At 40.2% G+C, this 24,818-nt stretch overlaps 4 protein-coding genes across 5 annotated transcripts; 2 read left to right on the plus strand and 2 right to left on the minus strand.

Moving 5' to 3' along the window:
• Positions 1–577: 577 nt before the first annotated feature.
• LOC140782915 (phospholipase A1 PLIP2, chloroplastic-like) lies at positions 578–4,393 on the plus strand. Its single transcript, XM_073129795.1, has 5 exons — positions 578–1,574; positions 1,988–2,461; positions 2,565–2,624; positions 3,034–3,450; positions 3,652–4,393. Exons 1-5 carry the CDS (start codon positions 975–977, stop codon positions 4,225–4,227), a joined length of 2,127 nt encoding a protein of 708 aa, XP_072985896.1. The 5' UTR covers positions 578–974; the 3' UTR covers positions 4,228–4,393.
• A 1,321-nt stretch (positions 4,394–5,714) lies between these two features.
• LOC140781050 (BRCT domain-containing protein At4g02110) lies at positions 5,715–12,307 on the plus strand. The gene is made up of 10 exons (XM_073126826.1): positions 5,715–6,002; positions 6,089–6,178; positions 6,272–6,376; positions 6,824–6,925; positions 7,621–7,705; positions 8,250–8,316; positions 8,392–8,436; positions 8,908–11,079; positions 11,296–11,512; positions 11,660–12,307. Exons 1-10 carry the CDS (start codon positions 5,892–5,894, stop codon positions 12,218–12,220), a joined length of 3,555 nt encoding a protein of 1,184 aa, XP_072982927.1. The 5' UTR covers positions 5,715–5,891; the 3' UTR covers positions 12,221–12,307.
• A 3,300-nt stretch (positions 12,308–15,607) lies between these two features.
• Positions 15,608–18,791, minus strand: LOC140781689 (uncharacterized). Its single transcript, XM_073127786.1, has 3 exons — positions 18,118–18,791; positions 17,135–17,532; positions 15,608–16,994 (listed from the first exon to the last, which is right to left on the minus strand). Exons 1-3 carry the CDS (start codon positions 18,175–18,177, stop codon positions 15,773–15,775), a joined length of 1,680 nt encoding a protein of 559 aa, XP_072983887.1. The 5' UTR covers positions 18,178–18,791; the 3' UTR covers positions 15,608–15,772.
• Positions 18,792–21,544: 2,753 nt separating this feature from the next.
• LOC140782197 (uncharacterized) lies at positions 21,545–24,021 on the minus strand. 2 transcript variants are annotated; one of them, XM_073128646.1, is made up of 7 exons: positions 23,832–24,021; positions 23,624–23,679; positions 22,554–22,634; positions 22,197–22,244; positions 21,984–22,040; positions 21,807–21,869; positions 21,545–21,702 (listed from the first exon to the last, which is right to left on the minus strand). In XM_073128646.1, exons 1-7 carry the CDS (start codon positions 23,899–23,901, stop codon positions 21,685–21,687), a joined length of 393 nt encoding a protein of 130 aa, XP_072984747.1. In that variant the 5' UTR covers positions 23,902–24,021; the 3' UTR covers positions 21,545–21,684. The 2 variants fall into 2 exon arrangements, with proteins under 2 accessions (XP_072984747.1, XP_072984748.1); XM_073128647.1 differs by having other exon boundaries at positions 22,554–22,613; positions 23,832–24,017.
• Positions 24,022–24,818: the final 797 nt, after the last annotated feature.

Consider the following 24,818-nt stretch of genomic DNA (forward strand, 5'->3'; position numbering starts at 1 on the left):
GAGGCAGTTGAAATTACCATTAAAATGATATAATTCTTCAAATAGCGACTCAGTGTGACAGGAAGGCTTGGTGACTAAATTTTAGAATAATCTCTCATCTTAAAATGAAATAGGATCATAAGCATTATGTGGACCATTTTTATGAATTAATATTATTACTTACAAAAGAATAGGTCCACCATGGAGGTATGTTATATGTACACTCCTCACCAAAAAAAAAAAAAAGGGAGATAAGTACTTGCATGCAGGCTTTTGAATTCTTTGGGCAACCACCCTAACTAACTTACAGGCTAAAAGTAAAACATTTCTTTAAGGACCCCCCTCCCCTCTCTTGAGTGCTGACCAAAAGAGAGAGACAGAGAGAAGAAGAGAAGAGACAGAGAGAGGAAGCAACAAGGAAAGTGTTTTTTGTTTGTTTGTTTGTTTACTTCTTCCCTCTCTCTCTCTCTCTCTCTCTAAGTTTTCTCCATTGATCTCATGACGTGTTCACCTATCCGTTTAAGACGCGTCACAAAACGCCCAACTCCGTAATCTTCGTCTGGATATATAAAGGAGTCTCCTTTCCGTTTCTTCTCCCATTTCTTCGTTATTGTAAACTTAGCAACGTACATTTATTATACGCTCCCATCTCTCTCTCTCTCCGTCTCTTTTAATTTTCTAAAAGGAAGCAGAGGCTTTTGGGCTTTCTCTAGTACTTGTAGTAGTAGTCTCTGTTCTTCCCTTATTACTTTACTATATATAAGCCCAAAATTTCCGAAGGAAGGCAGAGGCTTTTGGATTTTGTAGATTCTAAAAGTTTCTCTCACGAGACTTCTCTTTAGCGGTGCTTATTGGTTGCTTCGATCAACGGTAAAAGGGAGAGAAAGCCTCCACCTTTTTGGGAGTACCTTTCTTCTCTGCTTTCGTCTCTCTCTTCTATAAGTGGACCCAAAAGGTCGCTCTTTTATAGCCAAAGGCGAAGCCTTTGCATTCGAATGGAAAGCTTAAGGTTTGCGAGAGGGATCCCGCCGCCGGCAATTGCCGTTGGTGCCCATCACCACCACCCGCCGGCGCAAATTAGCGCGGTCGGGCCCCGTTCCACGGCGGCGGAGTCGGCGGCCGTGGCGGCGCCATCGCCGCAGTCGTACATGTTTCCGCGGCCTCTGAGGCGGCTTTGGCCTCGAAGTGGGGTTGAGAAGGTCATCGAAGAGGCTGGCGTCGACGAGAAGAGGCCTTTAAACGAGGGGGAAGAAGAGGAAGTGAGGGAGGAAAGGAGAAAGGAGAATTGGGTTTTGAAGATTTTGCGCGTGAAATCGATCTGGGCGGAGAGGGAGGAGGAGGAGGAGAGAGGTGGAAATGGGGATGAAGAGACAGAAGAGGGCGATTTGGGTATTGGGATTGCCGATGATGGCGATCGATGCGTGGGCTGTGGCGGCGGAGAGGAGTGTGTTGTTGAAGCAGGAGACGAGGAGAAGGTGATCTTCGATAGGGATTCTTTCTCGAGGTTACTTCGCAAGGTATCCCTTGCAGAGGCCCAAATCTATGCCAAGATGTCGTATCTCGGTAACCTCTCGTATATGATCGCCAGAATCAAGGTAACAATTTCAGATTTTTTTTTATAAAAAAAATCAAATCTTTTAGTTCTGAAGTATATCTTTTGGTGTACGTTTGTTTTTGATCCGCGAGGACTTCTGTTTTTATTCTCTGAAAGAAGTTACTTTGTTGTCTTGGATAAGGAAAGTTCATACTTTTTTAGCAGAGATTCGAATAGTTTCTCAATCTTTATGTTGAACTTTTATTATATGGTTGATTGTTTAATGCAATCCGATACAATTATTGTTCATTTGCTAGTTTAGCAACAATGTGATTATTTGTGCTTTTAATGTTTTTCTTGTAATTGCTTCTCTTGAGATATCTTTCTTTTTCCCCCCTCCCTTTGAGATAAGAGAAATGTGAGAGTTTCTAAGATTTGCTTCTCCTATGGTTAATGGTTCTCATTTTTGTCCAGCCAAAAAATCTATTGAGATACCACGGATTGCGATTCGTGACTTCATCCTTAGAGAAGAAAGGCAAATCTCAAAATTCTGACAAGGATAAAAAACCAGCTCAAGATCAAGAAACAAAAGTTGAGATTGCTGATGACAAGGAGAGTAGAAAACAGAAAGAAAATGGATACGGAATAAGTGCAATTGCTGCTTATCAGATGGCAGCTTCGGCTGCCTCATATCTGCAATCACATACGAAGGGCATCCTTCCCTTTGGATCTGGTAAGGAAGTGAAGAGGAAAGATTCAATTACAGCATGCAACGAGAATGAGGAAGCTTCATTTGTGGCCACGACGAATTCAGTCACTGCCATGGTTGCTGCAAAGGAGGAGACAAAACAAGCTGTTGCGGAGGATTTGAATTCAGCTAAGTCTTCTCCTTGCGAGTGGTACATATGCGATGATGATAGCAACGGTACAAGATATTTTGTCATTCAGGTGGATACTTTCTCCTGATATAGTATCAAAGTTTTCTATTTGTGCAGGTCATCTTTTTTGATATTTGTGGTGTAAATTTGAGTTTGACCATCTCAATCTGCAGGGTTCGGAGACAATAGCTTCTTGGCAGGCAAATCTTCTGTTTGAACCCATTCAGTTTGAGGTATGCTTATTCCTAGTCATTAGTACCTCTAATTATGCTATGTATAGTGTATACTACATTGATAAACCTTTACAATGCAATTAAATTGTCATAGCGAGTTGTCTATTTCTTTTTATTTTAAATAAAGGTATTTATCTACACTTGGATTGGTATAATTCAATTTTTGCATCTTGTCGGACAAACTAAAGCATGATTTTCTTACTAAGTTTACATGCAAGTAGATAGCAATTGGATGAGAAGACTATGATCCTGTCTTTAATACACCTCCCTATTGGATGAGAAGATTCATATGTGGTTTCTAAACTGTTTGTCATTTGTCTTTGATAAGAACTACACCAGTTCACTTGAAGAAACCCAATTTTCATTCACTACTCTTTGTTCATAAAGTGTAATCTTTCTTGTGCTTTAGGGAATGGGTGTACTTGTTCATAGGGGCATATATGAAGCTGCCAAGGGGATTTATCAACAGATGCTACCAGAGATTCAAGCTCACTTGAAATCTCATGGTAACGCTGCAACTCTCCGCTTCACTGGCCATTCTCTTGGCGGAAGCCTAGCTGTTCTTGTGAATCTCATGTTACTGATACGAGGAGAAGCACCGTCGTCATCCTTATTGCCAGTTATAACCTTTGGTGCACCATGCATCATGTGTCGAGGTGATTACCTGCTTCACAAATTGGGGCTGCCTAAAAGTCATGTTCAGGCTATAACAATGCACAGAGATATCGTTCCTCGAGCTTTCTCCTGTAACTATCCAGATCATGTTGCTCAGATTCTCAAGGCCGTCAATGGAAACTTCCGTAATCATCCCTGCCTCGAGAACCAGGTAAAGAAAATCCTTCTCTGTTAAATAGTTAGAAATTTCTAGTCATGGTTATTATGTTCCTTGTCCAATCCATTATATAAAAGAAGCCACATATTGTCTAAACCTTTTCTTTCTACTTAGTTGAAATAGTAATTCTGTAAGAAATTTAGAGCATCATTGCCAGTGACTATTGTCAATAACTATTATGCAATTTGTCAACAGAAGCTGCTGTATTCTCCTATGGGGAAACTTGTGATCCTACAACCTGAAGAGAATTTCTCCCCCCACCACCACCTTCTTCCTCCTGGCAGCGGTCTCTATATTTTAGGCGATTCATTAGTAGATTCAGAGAAGTCGACTAGGGTACTGCAGGCCGCACAGTCTGTGTTCCTTAACTCCCCTCATCCTCTGGAAATCCTTAGTGACCGTGCTGCATATGGATCGGAAGGAACTGTTAATCGGGATCATGACATGAATTCCTATTTGAAATCGATTCGATGTGTGATCCGCAAGGAGCTGAAGCTCATGAGGAAGACCAAGAGGGAACAACGTCGCGAGGTGTGGTGGCCTCTTATCACGCAGCAAATCCATGCGAGCGTCATCACGGGTAAACGTGAAGGATCTATCAATTCTAACCAGCACCATTTTAGCTTTGCTGGTGTATTTCATGGGGGAAGGGAGACATTGAAACGATTCAGGCGACTAGTGGCATCGCAACACGTACACATGTTCGTCGTGCTCTTATTACCAGCACGATTATTGCTCTTGGGTACATTATCAGTTGTTAGATTGAGCTGATCTACGTCGGCTCTGTCGATGTAATTGGCAAGAAGGGTTACATTCTTTATTCATTGGTTCATACATATCATTTCTTGATTGTAAATCATCGAAAAGGGACAAGAAATGTAATGTCAACAAATTGAAATGGAATTATATGGTAGATGTAAGATGTATCAGCAGACAATTCTTCTTCTTCTTTTTCTCATCTGAAAAATAGAAACTTGTTCATTTTTTTATTTGATCAAATTCATTGGTACTTTATCTCTGAAAACTCTATACTGTAACTAAGCAGTGCTGTTACTCATTAGTCTCATTGCTCATTTGGCAACTGTAAAATAAACTTACATGATACATATGAATGGTTAATTCAATCCTTTTTCTCTTCTACTCTCGTGTATCAAACTTTATAATTTTCTTTTAGTCCTTTTCACTCATCTACACCATCTTTGACATGAAACTCGAATTCAAATTCTCACCAGTGGCCACAATTTTTTTGTTTTTATTTTCAGAGAGAAGCGAGTGGTGATGAATTATGGTTCCATCCTAATCACTAAACCCTAAATACATTCAAAGTCCAATAAGGCAGGCATGTGCATCGCGTGCTTGAATACTTAACTTCATACACATACATACATATATATACATATATATATATATATATATATATATATATATTTATTTATGGTTTTAGCTTTTAATTATTTTTATATAACATTGCTTTCCTAACTCGTCTTTTGTTTTTGTTTTATTTTTTAATATTATAAATAGGAGATGGAAAAGATCAAGTGCACTTTTTCTTGCTTCTGCGATTGGAGAAACACGTGTCCAATTGGGAGTGGCGACAAGGAGGAGTGGGCCCTCGCATTCGTCCACTTCGATGTAGCCAAGCTGGTCGAGAGAGCTGTGCCAAATTTAAGGTCCAATCTTCCGTGGCTGATGACTAGACCTTATCCATTCACCCGGGAGAGGGTGCGTGTAGGACACGTAGGATTCCAATCTCTTCGCAAGTCAGATCTCCACGTAAGAAGACGTCGATCAACGTTATCATATAAATATTCTCAAATTATTGCCTGATGCATGCATTTATCTACAAGCCAATCCTATCACACGTCATTCCAATATTTTCAATTAGCAAAATTATAGCAAAATTATTATTTATTGATAATTTTAATATATCAGGCTTATCTGGTGCTCCAATTGGGGAAAGAAATTGGCTTCTAATTATTACAAAATAGAGATCTAAAGAAAAAATATATATGTGAAAAAAAAAATATATAAAACCTTTTTGTTTTTTAAATTTTCTTTGGAAGAATGACAGCCCAAACGAGAAGCGAAAGATCTGGGCTGGGCCTTGGCTAGAAAGCCCATCACCTTGCACGAATCTCTTCGTGCCACGTAGTGCGTACTCTTTTGCCCTCCACGTCCTCTCCCGCCATTTCCCTCCCCCTGACCCAAACCAAAATCGAATAAAATCTACAATGTTGAAATTAAAACGAAATGTTTTTAATTTCCCTCCCATCCTCTCGTCTTCGAGAAGGAACCGCTCTTCTTCTCATCCATTCTTCCAGGCGACGCCGCGAAAGAGATAACAACTACTCGCTTCTCTCTTTCGGTCTATACTCCACCTCGTAAATTTATAGGGTAGGGTTTTGACCTCCGAATCCCCCAGTTCTTCGCCCGAAATGCTCAGATCTCGCGGCGATTCCACTTCGAGCACTTCCAGCAGCCCTGGGAAGCTCTTCGCCGGCATCAGATTCGTTCTCTTCGGCTTCGATTCCGTCTCCGAAGCCCAGGTCACCATCTTTGACGATTACTCTGTTAATTTCACCAGAAGATCTGGTGTTTTGATTCGATCTTGTGCGATTTTACTATGTTTTAGTACCGATCGGAGCTTGTTCGAAGAGGAGGGATCGATGCTGGGAAGTATGATTCCAGTTGTACTCACGTGGTCGTCTCTGGTCGCGTTTATGTAAGCTTTTGCTTCTATTTTCACTTATTTGTTAGGCAATGCGTTTAGGGTTATTTAAACGATAGATTGAGAAGGTTTTGGTACTTTCAACAGGATGATCCCGTGTGTATTGCTGCTCGGAACGATGGAAAAACACTTGTCACGGAGATGTGGATTGATGATAGCGTGGATTTTGGAAGAGTGGTGGATGCTAATAGGGTCAATATTTTTTTCCCTCTCTAATTGTTCTTTTTTTCTGCCTGTTTGACGTTGATGTAAACTGGAGATAAGCAAGTTATATATTAGTGGTTATTCAGTACACAGGATCGGTAATGTTCTTTTCTTATGCATAATGGGTATTTTAGGAAATGTGATTCAAAGAGCTGTTAATAACAAGGTATTTTTCTGCACATTGCATTTAGATCCCAATTGAAATATTAGTGTAGGATAAGGGTTTAGCTTATGTTGTTGCAAAACCTGTATGAATCCTATAATTATTCCCTCCTGTTTTTAGTTTCATGAAGTGTCATTTTGCATTTATTGTGGCTACCTACATATTGTGGATTTGTGGTCTTTTGCTCCTTGTGAACTTTATGCTACAGTTAATTAATTATATCATCAATAGTAGCTAGCAACTTACTGTGGTATGTTCATACAACATTGCAGATTCTGTATAGGCCTGTAAGAGATCTGAATGGAATACCTGGCAGTGAATCACTGAACATTTGCTTGACGGGATATCAAAGGCAAGAACGAGAGGATATAATGGTGAGTCGACGAGTCGTTTTTAAGTTAAACAACAATTGACCAATTAGGTTCTTGAATTCTGGATTGATTGAAAATTCAATTGGTCATATATTTCTACACAAGCGAGCTCTTGTTTTTCAATTTGTCTTGCAAGACATATCTAGGCTTTGTTCTATGCGAACTAAGAAGTGCCCCAATTTATTTTAGCATCAGAGTTGATACTTTTCTTGACATTCTTGTTCATTTCCATCTTATCTTTTAACATTTGAGATGTATGGGGAAAAATATCCTTTGATCTCTGATAAGGTTTTCTGCTATTAACCTGCTTTTAGTATCTATGATGAACAAGTTATTAGTTTGCTGAAGTGCCGCATGTTTATGGCAGCTACCTTGGCTGTCTTATGTGTTTATTAAAATATTGTGAATTTCTCAATGGTGGAAGCTTGTTTGTATTCTTATTGATTAACATGCTGTCTCAGCACTGATAAACATGCACGCTGTAAATGTCTAAGATTATTGAATAATGATTGCTATAGTTCATTCCCATCGATCATATATAAATCTTAGTAATACCATACTCATTAATATCTCATACTTATACCTGCACAGTCATATGGTTATAATGAATATTTAGATGTATTATTTAATAACTTAGCTGCTTATCTTTTCTCGTTATATTCTGAATTTGTTTGCTTTTGCTTTTACTTTATTCACAGAAAATGGTTTCCTTGATGGGGGCTCGGTTTTCAAAGCCATTAATAGCAAATCAAGTTACCCATCTTATTTGCTACAAGTTTGAAGGTATGTTACATCCTGCTTGATTATTAAATGGCATTGCCAAATTGGTAATTGTAATATGAGAGCATGACAATTTGATTGATGTTCTCAATTGTTCTTTTGGACTAGATGTTTTTGATTTGTGTTGGTGTTCCATATTGTTTGGAACATCTCCATCTCATTATTCTAATATCATACTTTTGTAGTTGCTCAACATTATATCCAATTAGCTTGGTGGCTCTATGGTCACCTAGAAGTTCTTCCCTCTTTAAGTGCATGTGAGGGTGCGGGGGGCTTTGCATTTGCCTAAGTTTAACAATTTTATGCCTTAATTTTGTAAATTGCATATTGAACCCCTACTAGGATTTTACTTTGAATTTTATATTTCTTGAAAATTAAGATATCTCTCTAGATGTAGATTAGTAGGGTTTAAGCCATATATTATAACGAAGTTCTGCTACTTCATAACTTTGGAGAAATATTATTATGTATTTTAAATTTTGGAGTAATATTATTATGTGTTTTTCCACTCGATACTCACAGAACTCTCTCATTCTGATGGTGGTAGGTGAAAAATACGAACTTGCAAAGAAAGTCAATATCAAACTGGTTAATCATCGTTGGTTGGAAGACTGGTATCACTATTTATAAATACTCCATTAAGTCTTGCTTTCCATGAAACTGGCTAACAAATAATTTTCTTTTTTTAGCTTAAAAGATTGGGAAATTCTGCCAATAGACTTTTACATTAAAAGGTAAGATTCTTATAATGCTTGTCTTTTCAGATGAGTTACTTCTTTGATTACTTTTCTTTCTCATCTTCTGAATAGTTTGAGAGGAAATGAACTCGTAGAGGTGCATGCAGCTTGTACTTCTATGCCTGTGCTCCACATATACCCCTTGTGCAACTCCCTTTTAATCGGAGAACGAGAAAGAAAGAATTTGTCTAATTAGTTTGGTCATCAATTGTGAGCAGATCACTATTATTGGTTGTTCGCTTTACTATGGTAGATTCCATAGTTTGCCATCAATAATTAAATTACTTATGCAACCTATAAAGGCTATAAAACATGTGCGTGCTACATCTCAAGGACGTTATGCTTGTAATAATGTAATTTAATATTGGATATTGCAGGCAATTTATTATTTATAATTATTGTACATCCCTAGTCTAATTATGTAAGAACCTTGATCCCTCTGCCTTTGTTATTTTTTCTTAAAACAAGTGGTTGGGAACTAGAGATTTTGGAGGCTGAGGCCAGGGACTCGGAAGAGGAAACTGAAGATGTAGGTGCAAGAGGACTTGACCGGAGAAGCAGTATTGGAACATTTACTACACAAAGTGGTGTGGCAGTTTCAACAGGTCCTCATTTTCCTACTGAAAATTCAGGAATCATCATCAGCAGCAAAGATAATGTAGTAGCAAATGAGTTGATAAATGCTGGCAAAATGACAATGGGCAACAATCAGTTTACCACACCCTGCAAAGAGGCAAGGTCTGGAAAGGCCTTGGATGTGTATAATGGTAAAGGTAAGGTGGAGGAATTCACTCATCTGAAAGATAATGTACTAGCTGGTGACGATTATGTCAGAGATGCTGCTAATGCTGGTGAATTAAACATACGTTGTGAGACTAATTTAAAGAAAGAAGACAATATATTGTCAACAACGAAATTGGTTACGACAGCAAGTACATTAAATGAGAAGGTGAATAGACTAAGTTACTCTAGGAAGTTCCGAAGTAAGTCAATATCTCCAGAAGAACCATCACCATACTCAAATTCTTCACTCCAGTTGAAAGGAAGTGTTTTCAGATTTGACTTCGATAGCTCACCATCAACAGAAGGTAGAAGAAATGGTGAATCTTCTGACATTCAGAGTCTACCAGCTAATGGAAGTCCAGAGAATGCTGGAGCAACTGGTTCTGCTCTTCCTCAAAAGAGGAAGGTTTCTGTTTCTAGAGCAGGCTCCAAGTCACCCAAGTCTTCTATTGTGCAGAATCTGATGATTAAGGAATCTAAAAATTTAGAACAGGTAACTGCTTTACCTCTGGAGAAAAATGTGTTTGGGCTTAACTGCATAAGTAACAACATGGAGGATACTGTATTACATTCTATTGGCAATCAACGTACCGTGTCATCTAAATCCAAAGCCTTGAATTATAAGAGGAAGTCACTTAATAGTAGACAAACTGTTTCAGGGGCCAAAAACACTAAATCTTTTCCTTCAGTTGCTGAAGCAGACTCACAAAAACTGCAAAATGGGTTGGAAAAGAGCAGAGTAAATAACTTGGCTGATTCGAAATCAATGGTTACAGGTACAGAGGTATCTCCTGCAGATGTTAAGGTGCTTAGAAATTTGCCTCTCCATGATGAGCAAATGGAGGAAGCTGAACTGCACCTCGGTGTACGGAAAGCTGCAGAAGACTTTGGGTCATTAGCCATTGGCAACAAAACTGCAGATGTGACAACTTCCGAAGTAAAGGTACCTGAGATATCTTCAGATGGTTTAAGGAAATCTGAATGTTCCACCAAACTTGATAATAGTGATATTAAAATGAGTGAAATACCAAATACTTGTATCAGTGTGACGGTGCCACATAGATCACAGCATGATGAAGCGGCTTCATCTCCTTGTAACAGGGAAATAGAGGGCAAAAAACTTTCAAGTTGCTCAGGTGTTGATGCATGCAAGAGGGACACTAGCAAAGTGATGTCAGGTGCACGTCTTAAGAAGACAGTTGCCAAGAGGAGCATGAATGGCCTAAATAAGCGCATTGTAGGCAGTAGTATGATAAATAATGTTGATGTTGCTTCAGTAAAAGCTGACTCTGTAAATACAACTGAAAGCAAGTCAGGAAAGGTGGAGAAGCTGCATACTGATTCACAACATCCTAGTGCTACGAATAGTGAAATGAATGGGGCAGTTGAACCATTATGCAGAGATGCGGTCATTGAGGACTACTCAAAAGTGGTTCAGCATCCTAAGTCTGCAGGAAATGAAAATGGTATGACCATGGATTGGAGGGAAACATCCTTGGAGTCAGAAAAGGAGAATAATCCAGTTCATAGCATGGTAATTTCTGAACAAAATAGTGATCATGGTGTTAGTGTGGTTTGTAACAATGAGATACAGTTAGTACAGGATAAAAAAGGTGCAGGCGTTGACAATGGTAACAAGCAAAGAAGCAAGACTGGTCCATTGAGCAGTTTGGAGCCTGCTTGGTTTATACTAAGTGGACATCGACCTCAGAGAAAGGAGTTTCAGACAATAATTAGACAGCTTAGGGGAAGGGTATGCAGGGATTCTCATCATTGGTCGTACCAAGCAACGCATTTTGTTGTCCCAGACCCAGTTCGCAGAACTGAAAAGTTTTTTGCTGCTGCTGCAGCTGGAAGGTATGCTGCTGAGATAATATGCATCTTTGACATTTTAGATTTGACATCTTGTATTTGAAGTACCACTATGCAACTTAATACATATGAACAATCGGCCTTTCTAACCAAAAAAATAAAATACATTATAACAATCAATACAGCATTTCATTTGTCTTGTTCACTGTCAACCAAACAGTAGGCCTATAAATATAAGCTCGCCTTTTGTTCGTTATGCAGGTGGATTCTTAAGACAGATTATTTAAGTGCTAGCAGTGAGGCTGGAAATTTTTTAGAAGAAGAAACTTTTGAGTGGTATAAGAATGGCCTCACTGAAGATGGTGCAATCAGTTTAGAAGCTCCACGGAAATGGCGTCAACTGAGGGAACGAACTGGTCATGGTGCCTTCTATGGCTTGCGGATTATCATATATGGAGAATGCATAGCTCCCACACTGGTACTATCTGATTAACCTATTTATTAATTATTACTGTACACTTTCCTTGATCATCTTTGTAGCAGTCTCTTTCCAAAGTGCTTGTTTATTGTTCAAAAATTCATTTAATCTTTTAGGCATACCAACTTCTTTTCTTTTCTAAACTAGGATACCTTAAAACGTGTGGTAAAAGCTGGCGATGGCACCATCTTAGCAACCTCCCCGCCATACACTCGCTTTCTTAAAGCTGGCGTTGACTTCGCCATTGTAAGTCCGAGCATGCCACGTGTTGATGCATGGGTGCAAGAGTTTCTAAGGCATGAGGTCCCATGCGTTGTGGCAGATTACTTGGTTGAATATGTTTGCAAGCCAAGCTACACATTGGAGCGGCACGTTCTCTTCAAAACACATGCTTGGGCTGAAAAATCTTTTGCAAACTTATTGAACCGTTCCGAGGAGATCATTGCTGATGCCAGAGTTCCTTCACAAGAAAGCGATGACGATATCTGCTGCACGGTCTGCGGGTCACGTGACAGGGGCGAGGTGATGTTGATTTGTGGGGATGAGGGTGGTACTACAGGATGTGGAATCGGCACTCACATTGACTGTTGTGATCCTCCACTAGAAGCTGTTCCAGAGGGAGACTGGTTTTGCTCCAGTTGCAGTAAAAATCCATTCCAGAAAACTCCTCTTAAAGGAACCAAAATAATATCATCCAAGCGCAGGTGATGCTTGTGCCTCCTTTTTCCAATTAATATTGTAAAGCTTGTTAAATCTACTGATGGAAAATCAATTAGGCTTCTCATTTTACTTTCATATGTGCCATCTTCAATGACTAGTTCTCATCAATTATTGTCTACACTTATTCGTGCTAAAAACTAACTACACTCAAAGTCAGGCGACTAACCTCTAATTGGCTCACAGAGTGATTAAGTGATATAACTCGAAGATGTATTAGGCAAGGGGTTTATTTAGGCTTGACCAAGCACAGGGTGAGGATATACGTACCTGCTGCCTCTCAACTTTTTCACATTCAGGTAAGCATGAAGGTCCTAAATTGCAACTCATCAGAGTTAAATTCACTATTTGCCAAGTCTCAGTAGTTTTCAATTCCTTGCTATGTTTGTACATATTAAATGCATATGTTGGGTGGTATTGTGAGTTACGCTTACGATCGCTAAAATCACTAGGTCGATGGGCCGTGACGAAGTTTAGGTGCCCAATAGATAAGCCCATCATATCAATAGTATTGATTCTTGTTTCATTAGAGATTTTGGTTTAGGAGATTGTCATGTTGTCGATGTGGTGATGGTGATTTAAATCCCTACTTTCTTCGTCATTAGGAAATAGAGGAGGATTAAAGGTACCAACCTTATTTGCTGACGTTCAAAAAAAATTTTGATCCATGAGCTGAAGGAAGCTATACTTTATTCTATTAAGCCGCCATTGATTTATTATTCCCTCCCAAAATCAAAGTTAGATCGGAATCTCATTTTAATACCCAAAAGAAATCCTCAATTTGTCACGGAAAGCCAGTGCAAGCATCAGTTTTTTCTCCTAATTCACGTGATTTGATCCTTTCCCTTCACATGGCCCAAACTTTCTCACCCTTTGATCCCAATCAAAAGTAAGCCTCCAACTATATATAACCAAATCATCCACGTGTGAATCCTCCTCCTCTCTCTCTCTCTCTCTCTCTCTCTCTCTCTCTCTCCCCCTAGCAAGTCAAGCATATGAACTTTTGAGAGCTCCACACGTGCCAATCCAACCCAATCGCCCGCTAAATCCCTTGTAACTACCACTTTTGGTGCTATCTTTAGGTCTTAATTTAATCTCATACCCTATGATTAGAAATTCTTCTACAAGGACATAGGACATATGCTTTTCTTGCCAAAGTCGTATGCCTGCCATCCATCATCGCCAATCCCATTCGTCCATCACATGACCCCAACTCACCCTTTTGTCCCCCTCACCTGGAACCCTAACACCACCCATTTTGACCAAAATAACCTTGATCATACCCTTAAGAACACTTACTTAATTTGAGGGCATTCTTGTTTTGTGAGGATATATCATATGGGGAGTTGTGTTGCAGTTTTGTAATATAGAGGGAATATCTTGGGCATCCACATACCTGGAATAATTGCAAAAGTTCTCCTATTATATGCTTTAGGAGCTCACAATTTCAAAATTTGTCATGTTAAGTACAATTTGGTTCTCATAATCTAATGGAACCAAAGCTAATGCGGTCGTAGGGTATGTATGTTCCTTTAGATGGCGGCATCACGATGCCCTTTTCTTTTCTTCTCGTTATTCACAACACACTATAAAAATGTCATTATAATCATCGAACAGCTAAAACTTTGTTGTTTACTTAATATTTTTGTCACCTCTCACTCCCTAAGTCAGATACCAAACCACTATATATCTGTAATCCCATGCCTCCAATCTAGATCAAGCTCGTTATTGGCCCATGGACTCGACGATAAGACAAAATTGACCTTGTGAATTAAATATTTTATCTACGTCACCATGGACACTTTCGTCGTCCTTTTGCTTGCATGAGCCTGAGTTCTCCTACGGGAAAGATGGCTGTCCCATGGAAAACTTATGTAGGTAATCAAAAGAGGCAGGACGAACTTCGTATTAATATCATTTGAGATGCACTTTGTGCATTATTGTTATCATGAATTTGTTTTGGGCTTCCAAAATCTATCTCATCATCACGTCCCCTCGAAGACAGTCAGAATAAGACCACCGACTCTCAATTCAACTCCACATTCTCGTCGCCGATTTCGAGACTTTGTCGTATTTTCCCCTCTCCCCTCTTCCTCGAGTTCACCTCCACACCATAATAATAAGGGATATAATTAAGTATCACGAGAATGGTCGAGCTGCTGGGATTAGGTAAAAATTAGGAGACCATATATATATCAACATTATTAATCCATTATTAGTGGGTACGAGAACTTTAAATTAATTAATTCCACGAACTATAGTTATATTAATGGAAAAGGGTGCACCACGCTGGCTCAACACCTGGAAATCAGTGTACCACATGACAGCAGGACATGTGGACAGCACGTCGACTGCATCATTTACCGTGTCAGAAAAGAGTGGGTCTCATGTCACGGTGATAGCTTTAAGTTGTTTGACACGTGTGTACTTTTGGTTAACAGTAAGTGAGGGGCCATTTATTAGATAGCGATTAGTGACCCAAAAGTACTTACAACTCGTACACACTGTGTAATGTATATGCTTTCTATTGCTGAGTGTTATCAACTTTAGATATGTCGTTTCTTGTTACAGTTTTTGATGCATTTGATATAAGGTTTTGGCGAGCTTTGGAATCAATTTTGTGGGTCTTATATGTTAACGTGCACAGCACCGCGTAATAGTTTGATTGGAATATTATCTAATAATGAACTAAATGTGACATGGAATAAGATCAGAAGCCCAGTTCCAAGTTTCAAAATTAGAAAGCCATCCCTCAGGACAAAAGTATCCAATGATTGATTTATATATTCACTAATGAACACAATCAACTAAATATCCCTCCATAGTTACCTAGTTAATTACTCGTATCTGCATTCAAATATTTTTGCTACCTAATGTGTCACGTGGAAGGCAGATGCTTACTGTCGTCAGTAATTACTTTTGCTAACCCTCTGCTCTTGGAAAAGAAAATTTTGACCTAATAACGCTCAAATAAATAAAAAAATTTAAATTAAAAAAAAAGGGGATAAGATTACGTTGGCACGAAAATTACAGCATCGGTGCCTCGGGAATCGCGTCCCTCATGCATGGCTACGTGTCGAGCTTTGTCCACATGGGTTCCTTTCTGCTATTCGAAGCTTACAGCTTTACCCCTTCCAAACTCCAAGGAGGATGGTAATAAGCCTTCTGGCAAAAGGCTTCATAATCGAGGGATTTATTCACGGATAATCTTCCACTTATCACATTAATTTATCGTTGGCTAATCGACTTATCCAGGATAAAGGACGAATGCACAAAAACTACTCCTTTCGTATTCTCCTTTCCCGACCAGAAGTTAAAAAGATGGTGAGTACCTTCAAATTGATTGATATTTTTACTAGACGAAGAATCCAAAGCCCAGAGAAAAATATATAGCTAAGATTTTGTTAAGAAAGCAGAGAAAAGGAACTAAAAATGCACTATAACAACACTAAAATAGTGAAACAAAAATTTTCCTTCCAGCTGTACAACGAACATTGGATGACAACCAATTCAAAGTAGCTTTCCCGGGAAACTTCATTAACGTCAACAGCTCAAAGCCTCGTACTTCACCGGAATAGCTCTATTGAACCCTACTTGGGACAGCAAACTCCCCACCACCGCCAAGTCTCTGCAGAACACCCCTTGGTACACCGGCGCTGCTGCGGCCGTCGCAGTAGCAGTCATAGCCGCCACGGCTGCTGCCGCTGCAGCTGCCTTCTTCTCGTTTGCTTCTTCCAAACACTTCTCCGCCTTCAGCTTCTCCGAGCAAGATGCGACTTTGTTCGCCGAAGAAGCCGCTTGCTTCGCAGCTTCGACTGCAGCTTCCCTCGCTCTCTGCTTCTCGGCGGCTTCCTCCATCATGATGTCAGCCATGATGCTCGCATACCCCTTCTGCAGCATGCGATAAAGGATCAACGCTGACATCTTTGCCTGATCCTTGATGGCATCCAGATCTCGGTGCTCCTCGTCTGCGAACTCCAGCCGTTCGATGAACCCCGCAGCGTTCTCCGGCTTATGCTTCAAGCAGAGCAGGAGATGGGCACGCTCCAATTCCGATCGGCTGCACCCCTGCCGCACTCCGATGAGCGCGTAGTAGTCTACATTGCCGCCGTCGCCGGTGGTGACACGGCGGCGGAGTTCCTGAATTCTAGAGTTTAGATCGGAGAGGACGGATGGGATCTCGCGGTATCCGACGTCGCGATGCGGGCGCCAATTGTGGTCGCGGAGGAGGGAGTCGTAGAGGAGTTTGAGGTGGTCGAGGTCGCGGAGGCAGTCGGCCGCGGCGGAGACGGAGTTGAGGAGCTCGGCGCGGGCGCGGAGGGCCGGGATGGACGCGGGGTCGAGGGCGAGGGCGCGGTTGCAGTCGGCGATAGCGTCGGAGATCTTGCCTGCAGCGCGGAAGGCGGCAGCACGGCCGACGAGGCAGGAGGCGGCGAAGGGGTGGGGGAGGGGGATTGTGGAGCGGCGAAGGAGGAGGAGCTTGGTGAAGTGGCGGATGGACTCTGAGTGGAGGCCGGCATCGAGGGCGGCGACGGCAGCGGCCCGGCGGCGGCGGAGGAGCTTGATATGAGAGAGGAGATGGGAGGAAGAGGATGAAGGCGGAGAATTGGAGGAATTGGATGAGGAGGAGGAGAAGCTGTCGTCGGACCAGCAGATGCTTTCTCGTCGGAAGGCAGCGGAGGCGAGGCGGCGCGAGGTTTGGAGGAGAACCATGGCATCCTCCATTAGGCCCAAATGAAAGCAGGCCTGGCCCAAGACAGAGTACCTGAAAAAAGACGAAGCAGAGCAAGAGGTGAACTCGCCGAGCGGTGACCAGAACAATTTATGTAACAAAAAAGGAAGGCTTTTTCTTCTAAAAATTCTATTTTTTTTTCTTTGTCAAAAAACCAGTAGTGGTGAGATTACCTCCACTGGCCTTCTTTCTCTCCGTTCTTAGAAATCCCAGCGAGGAAACGTTTCTTTAGGTCGGAAACCGAGAAGCATCTCGTGAAGATTCCACCATCAGATCTCTCCCGGTCCGGCGAGAGCAACTTCACCCGCGATGACTGGTCGCCGGAGCCGAACGAGCTTCCGGAGTCGTCGTCGTTAGCCATCCTATAGCTTGGTATGTATTCTTGCAGCATATCTGCCACGTCTCGGAATCGCCGGAGGAAGAGGAGCGCCCTCGCCTTGAGCTCGAGCGCCGCCTCGAGATGGGGCGAGATGGCGAGGGCTGCGTCGAGGAGACCCACCGCGGCGGCGACATCAGCCGGCTCCTGCTTCGCGAACAGAGTTCGAGCTTCTCGGACGTGCTTGTCGACGATCTGGGAGTCCCCAAAGGCAAAACAGAAAATATTACACTTTGAAACAGAGAATAAAAGGAATGTGACGACCAAAAAAATAGTTTTTGGCATCTGGAATTCGTTTCTATAGATGGGATGGTCTCGAGCGATCAGAAGAGAAAAAGATTGGATTTTTGACAATTTGGTAGTGAAGAAAACAGCAGGAGAGTTTCTATTTCTACTCAAAATATAAGCTATCAGAGGAAATATCAGTCTTGTAGCGTGATTGCAATAGAAGAAGGCAATGCAGAAGGGCTTCTTTGAAATGAATACATGAGTGGGCTTTTCGTCGTCTAATAGAGAGGACTCAGAGGAGCAAGAAGATGGTGAGATGTTCTCCGTTCTGTAGATAGGAACAGTAGCCAAAGGAGAACCAAAAACAGACCAGAGATTGTTAGAGGAACCAAATGTAAACGTCTCTTTAGCTGTTCACCCAAGTACAAATCTAAACAAACCAACATTTCACAAAACAAAAACCCAAGCCAAAATCACCAACATTATCCCAAACCAGCAACAGCAAAGAGAGAGAGAGAGGACAAAGATCGAGGAAGAACCCAAAAACCTCACCTTTCTAGTGCTTACCCACCAGTGTTTCTTCTCCGCTGCGAAAGAAGGTGAAGTCGACATGCTTTCCTACGCATTACCTTCTTCCTCCACTCAAAATGAAATCAAACCAAACAAAAACCACACCATAGAAGAACCCATCTCCTCTCCTTCTATATCTCTCTCTCTCTCTCTCTCTCTCTCCCTCTCCCTCTCCCTCTCTTGGATTGAGAGCTTGGAGAGATTAATAGGTCGAAGGGACCCAAAAGATCAAAGGAGAAAAGGGGGGAAATGCCAGCTTTGACTGCCAATCCACACCCCCCTTTCCCTTTCAAAGAAAGCTTCGATCCTTCACCTTCCTCGCTGGCAAAGATGCCTCTCTATCTCTCCTATAGACCTCAAAGAGAAATATATATATATAAAGCTAAGCTAGCTTTAAACCACCCCCACCCCCAGCGGACCCAGGCAGTGAAAGTACGCATTCTTACCGGGGGTAAGCGGTAGAACTACTACACGAGGTTTCATTGCTTGGTAATCTGGTAATTATTGGTAGTTATCGAGGGTAATTTTTGGTATCTCAGGGGTATATTTATGGAAGTGAGGGGTCGGGGGGGGGGGGGCTTGATGGCTTATGCCACAAGAATCCTCTGCATCGTAACTCCCTTTACTTAAAAATATCACGAATGTATTCCTCCCCCAACTTTTTACCTCCCCCAACCTTTTTAAATGTCAGCAGAGGTTAATAAATACACGGGCGTGGAGCCCATCGCCTCGAGATTGGTGACTCAGTGGATTTGAACGCCCCCGATTTGATGGAGTCGTCGTCGTTTGCTGTTTGGCTGAGAACAGTGGAAGTTGGGATCGTCTCTTTTCTTTTCTTTTTTTCTGAGGGGGCCGAGGGGGGCAAGGCCTCAAATCTCGTGTACTCCGTATGGAAGGGGCCACACTCATGACTTGCTCGCCACGTCATTAATGGTATTACGTGGAGGACAGGTCGCAGCCGGAGGAGGGTAGTCGTGGGTCCCGATTGCTGTAGGGGATCCAGGTAAGCCTAGGAGTAGGGGGCTAGGAAGACTAGTTGTAGTCTTATACGGAGCTAATAAAAATATTTATTAGATACTTAGTAGGATTCCTGCCAGAAAGTTCTTTTCAAAATTTTCACCAATTTAATATAAATCTAATCCATACCAATTAATCACTAAACAACTTGCAAAAGTAGGAACATTAATGCATCCAACTATTGTCTATTTGTCTATTGATTGATAAAAGCCCAACCAATGGAAAGCTGGAGTACGCTGCGCTCAGTGACGAGCATATGATCTTCTTACTAACAGCAGTTACATTATAATGATATGGCGACAAAATTGAGGGACGGCATTTCGTCGAACACATGGTGTGGGATTGGTCCCTTTCCAGTTTCACGGCAATGAAATGAGGAGGATTGCTCCCTCCCTCTTGGATGCTTTGCTCCAGTTTCTTACTAGATGTTTGTCTTGTGATTGCCGTATGAAAGGGTGGGGTTCTTAAATAGGGCAGGACTTTTTTTTTTTTTAAAGAAAAAAAAATTTTTTTTCCTTCTTTTATGTGTGATTAGGAGCTAGCAGAAGCACAATATGCAGCAATAAATATAGCCTTGGTTGCATTCATTCAACCAAAAGATGGGATTCTTGTGAGTTTGGTTAATGTCGGCTCCACTGCAGCCTGCGGAGCAGCACTTTGTCTTCAAGATGGGCAGAGCTAAATCTTGGAATTAGTGGAAAAATAGGTGGTAAAATACAAATAAGTCAGCTTACCACTATGACAAGAGACGAGAGGAGAAAGAGAGATCACAACTTGGCTAGCAAAGAAGTCTTTATCTTTTATCCGAAAAACCCATCCCTAATGGGCATGGAGGGCCATGCATGTGGGCATGTGACATGGCCTACCATGGCAGATGGGCCCATTAAAAATTAGGGCAAGGAACCCCCATCTGTTAGTGGGTAATGTATCAAATTGGGCCCTTCCCACTAACGGCAAGACCCTCCTCCTCTTAAAGCTGCTGGGGAAGACAAAGGCATCAAATAATGGTGGTGTCCCTCCTATAAGAAAAAGGCATCTCTTACATCCATCAGTGCTGCTCCCCTTCCATTTGGGTCTCTTCTTCTTGGCATCACATTGCATCTCTCAGCCCACACCCCAGCTCAAATATGCCATGCATGTGTATGTGGGCGAGAGAGAGAGAGAGAGAGAGATGGAGGTGGATTGGATTGGATTGGATTGGATTAGCCACAACAACCAACCTGACAGGGGAACAAGTGTGGTGGGGTTTGGATTGAGCTGGAAAGAGGAGCAATGACTGGCTCAAGTGGGTGAGCCCTCTGCTCCATTTGCCAATCATCCATTAGATTCAACTTGTGTCTCATTCAGTTTGGTGCACTGGAGGGAATCGAGTTGATTAAATTGTAATATTACTATTGTCATTGATCTTATTACTACTGCCACTGGTAGTACTATTGTCAGTAGCAACAGCAGTTGTTGCTGCAGAAGATGTTTCCAGGAGTGTATTGTATAAACTTCATCTATATCTTGTTCATGGCACCATCTGAAACAAAAATTCTAAGCGCAGAACAACCAGGAAAATAAATTATAATGTAGTTTGAGACCCACAATTCCCACTAGAATGAGGAAGTAATGTTTCTCCCACAATGAGGCCAGTTGAAGCATATAATGCATATATAAGAACCTAGCTGTGGCAATAATAATATGCCCATGCATCTTGAGAGGGTTTACAGGAGATGCAAAGCATTTTCCTTTTCACAGCAGACAGGATATTCCTGAGAATCAGAGTGATTGAGGAAAATTAAAAAAGGACTAGTCAAAATCAAATAAATATGACATCTCTCCCAGTTCTTTTCCTTCTTGTATGAGAAAGTCTTTTTGTAAGGCTTTTTTTTTTTTTTTTTTTTTTTTTTTTTGTAGGATGGTGTTTGGATGCGGTATATAAGTCTTAAATTAGTTTAGTCAAACTTATTTTTAAATTTTAAATAAGCTAGATTGAATCCAAATAATAATATGGTGTTTGGATATAATCTAGTATAATAATATGTTCCGTTAACTTTATGAGATATATATGATTAAAATATTTCTTATAATGCATGGATTAAGAGATGAGAGAATGATTGAAATGATAGTTAATTATTAAAGTATATAATTTATGAGCATGAAATAGTAATTACATTTTGTTAATAAAATTAAAAATATTGTATGAAAAAATTATATGTATTACTATACTAATTTGAAGATAATTTACGGTTTGGATACTTAACTAGCATAAACTTCACTATAGTAAAATAAAATTATGCCTTATTCCAAAGTTTATTTCGCATATTTAACTCTTAGAAAAAGATAAGTGAAACGAAAATCCTTGTCAGCAAGAAGAAATTTTGAATTCCGACGCAGGAGATAATCCAAATTCACAACTCTGAACTAAGATTATACTTTTCCAATAAATTCATGACTGTAATAACAGAGAAGTCCATTTTCAGATGATGACTAGAAAAATATTCACATAACCAGCTCCTAACACCATGCCTTCTCACCAGTCTCACAACTTTAAATAGCCAGCTGAGACTGAAAGTTGATCATATTAATTGTGAAACTTGAATTAGTCATAACAAGTGCATACTAATAATCTAAAGACAAAATAGGAGCTGGGTGATTCAGTGGAAGCTTACCGAATTCTCGCCATCAGATGTACATGCAGGCTTTCGAGGAGGAAGCTGATGATGAGGTGTTCGCTGCGTGATGACAGAAGAAGAAGACTATTACTGATGAAAACTAACTTAATTCTGATGCTTTCCTTAATTATCTCACTGAAGTCTTTATTCATGAGAAAGGATGAGATCTTATACCTTCAGTTTGGGCTTCAGAGACTCAATGGCAGTAACTGCAGTGTTATTTACTCCTTGCTACAGAAACACATATCAGAAAAGGAGTTAAGACTTTTGTGTCAAGTTCAGTTTAGTCTCAGCTCATCCTTCAGAGACAAGACTTGTTAAGCGTATGATATATCAAGCAGTTCCAAATTCAAATTACGAAAGAGTTCATGGAGATCTTTCTGTTACCTTGCCAAGGACCCAATCGGCAGAATCAAAATAGGCACGCTCATGGTCCTGCAACCAAAAGAGATGCAAAAACCAGGAGACAGATCGATTACCTAAAAAAGGAAGAGCATTGTACTACAGTAGCTTGCTCGGTAAATCATCGGTATCTTTACGGGCCTAAATATTGAAACTTTACTGTTTCCTATTGGATTCCTCAACAATGCTAATGTTAATTCCTATTGAAACATGTGAATAGGTATATGGTTTGAGTATTTTCATAGTAGCTAGCCATTAAGGAACCAAAAAAGTTATTGAACTTATGCAAGCTAGGGCAGTGTAAGTAGGTTATTTGATATGTAATTAGCTTGTTATGCATACCTTTGCGATCAAGGGTGGCTTCTTGGGTGCAATTCCTGCGTACTTATTCTGCACTGGTGCCTGAAATAAGCAATTAAAGATCTAGACATAAGAGCAAGTAAAGTCCTTTGTTAGTAGAATACCCTTCAATTTATTGATCAATGCTATAGAAAGATTTGCACCATTATTGGACCTTTTTTTTTTTTGGTTTTTTCAGTCACCACATTGACCCAATTTCTTGACAAGGATGCATCACCTAACAATGCTTATTAAAATTTGGTTCCCAAAAGCAAGAAACCAATTTGCCGACAATTTTAACACGGATAATCCTACAGTCTCCTAATTGTTCTTCAAGCTTAAAGTCATTTTCATCTGAAAAGTAGGACTGAAATCACTCAGTTCCTTGCTGTGGCCATTCAGTAGCTTCCAACAGTGAAAAGAGGTCAAAATATCTTAACTATGAAATCAACTTCTATCTTTCACTAGGAACAAATAATTTGAGGAATCGCCAATTTTATTGGTAGGTAGCTAACTATATATATTGCTTCAGATTAAGATACAAGATGGACCAAGAGAGCAAAATGAATATTCTTCTCTATTAATTAAATTCTGTCTACATTGTTTGCCAAACCAATTATTATGTGAAATAGCAATAGTGATTCTTGAGAGCAGATATTTTAGGCTCAATTAATTAAAGCAAAATGCTCTGCTGTTGTCATTGCATTAGATATATTTATATCCTCTTTCCAAGTAAATTTGGTAGAAGCCAAGTCCTCTAAACTTTACATGGATTCAGCTCTTCAAGAAAGATTAACATAGAAACTTACCAATAGCTTTTGTTGATGAGTGACTTTCTACTATGTTTGGTCTCCCATGCATAACAAATACAACCCTAGTTTATAGCAGTATAGCCCTCCATAAACGTGATAATATACATTAAATTCTTTCTGCCAAAGCAGGGAGGGAAAGGTATTTATCAGATTCATCTAATCAAATAGAGATACTTAGATTACCAACAGCAAAACAAGAAAGCAGAATAAGTTATGGATTTCTTTGCGAATAAAGAAAATAAATATATCAAAACAGCTTACCTCCTCATTGCAGCCAGCCATCTCCAATCCTCCTTTCTCTTTCTCTCTCTCTCTCTCTACACAATAAAAAGGAATTGTGTCGGTTCCGGCAAAAAATTCTACAAAATAATCATGCTTTGAATACTTGATAGGCTAATATTGAGATGTGAGTTGAAGGCAATGTGAAGAATTTATGGCTAAATAACTATTTCCAAGAAGGTGAGAGAACCTTGCAACTGTGAAGGAAGGCAGAGAGAGGAGGCTAAGAGATGGAAGGTGGAGAGGAGAATTGAGAACATTTTATAGAGTTGTTAGGACTTAGGAGGAGGGAAAGAATAATGCAAGAAGAGAGAGAGAGAGAGAGAGATAAAGAGGGGGGAGAGTGAGTTGAGTGTGGTGTGATAAATGAGAATATAATTAATTAATGTGAGCATAAGAATGGGGTGGCCCAAAAGAGAGGTGTGTGATTTGGTTAGCTTCTGGTGCTTAGTTGGTTCATGCCAAAAGTGCCCGTCTTACTACACACGTGCAAGTAAATACTTGGCAGCCGACACCTCTCTCTCTCTCTCTCTCTCTCTCTCTCTCTCTCTCTCTCTCTCTCTCATATATATATATATATATATATATATATATATATATATATTCAATTTGTGTCTATTATATAAGGTCAAAAATTAGGGTTTAATGTGTCTTCGAGAAAATTGGAAGCAAATTCTCAATCCATAATTGAGATATAGTTGATTTTGATAACTCATCAACTCCTTTTAAAATTTAAGTTATTAAAAAAAGTTTAAAATCAGATTTATGGTATGTGTTAGAGAATAGTGATTTTTCAATTTAAATTTAGATAAAGTCTAAATGGAGCCTATTAGGATAATTTTGACACGTAGGAATCTGACGTAATAGATAAACCACCAAGAACGTAATAAACAAAACGCCGAGTCCATAGATTAGAAACAAATGGTGCAGAGATGAGGGTAGAATCTGATCGGATAATGCCCTGATTTGACCTTGAGTTTGTACCAAACAAACAACAATTATTATTTGTGTTCACTATTAAAAAAAATTGCAATTTTAAAGTTGTTATTTGACCAAATAAGTTCGCTTTGGGTCAGGTTCAGATGTAGACATGATACTGATTAGCTACGGGTAGGATTAGGATTCCTAATCCGACCCGTTACCTAATCCCAAGTCCCAAATCCCAACCATGCAATTT

The sequence above is a fragment of the Typha latifolia genome, chromosome 2 (genome assembly GCF_019914945.1).
Source record: "Typha latifolia isolate L0001 chromosome 2, TyphaL0001v2, whole genome shotgun sequence".
Classification (NCBI taxonomy): Eukaryota; Viridiplantae; Streptophyta; class Magnoliopsida; order Poales; family Typhaceae; genus Typha; species Typha latifolia.

Bases quoted from the DNA above. Each gene is read 5' to 3' on its own strand.
- LOC140782915 (XM_073129795.1), top strand. From the start codon at position 975: ATGGAAAGCTTAAGGTTTGCGAGAGGGATCCCGCCGCCGGCAATTGCC. The intron at 2,462-2,564 runs GTGGATACTTTC...CTCAATCTGCAG, and splicing joins CAAGATATTTTGTCATTCAG to GGTTCGGAGACAATAGCTTC. The intron at 3,451-3,651 runs GTAAAGAAAATC...ATTTGTCAACAG, and splicing joins ATCCCTGCCTCGAGAACCAG to AAGCTGCTGTATTCTCCTAT.
- LOC140781050 (XM_073126826.1), top strand. From the start codon at position 5,892: ATGCTCAGATCTCGCGGCGATTCCACTTCGAGCACTTCCAGCAGCCCT. The intron at 6,003-6,088 runs GTCACCATCTTT...ACTATGTTTTAG, and splicing joins ATTCCGTCTCCGAAGCCCAG to TACCGATCGGAGCTTGTTCG. The intron at 6,926-7,620 runs GTGAGTCGACGA...CTTTATTCACAG, and splicing joins AAGAACGAGAGGATATAATG to AAAATGGTTTCCTTGATGGG.
- LOC140781689 (XM_073127786.1), bottom strand. From the start codon at position 18,177: ATGTCGACTTCACCTTCTTTCGCAGCGGAGAAGAAACACTGGTGGGTA. The intron at 17,533-18,117 runs GTGAGGTTTTTG...GGGGACTCCCAG, and splicing joins GGTGGGTAAGCACTAGAAAG to ATCGTCGACAAGCACGTCCG. The intron at 16,995-17,134 runs GTAATCTCACCA...GTCTTTTTTCAG, and splicing joins GAGAAAGAAGGCCAGTGGAG to GTACTCTGTCTTGGGCCAGG.
- LOC140782197 (XM_073128646.1), bottom strand. From the start codon at position 23,901: ATGTTCTCAATTCTCCTCTCCACCTTCCATCTCTTAGCCTCCTCTCTC. The intron at 23,680-23,831 runs GTTCTCTCACCT...TTTATTGTGTAG, and splicing joins CCTTCCTTCACAGTTGCAAG to AGAGAGAGAGAGAGAAAGAG. The intron at 22,635-23,623 runs GTAAGCTGTTTT...TCTTATGTCTAG, and splicing joins TGGCTGGCTGCAATGAGGAG to ATCTTTAATTGCTTATTTCA.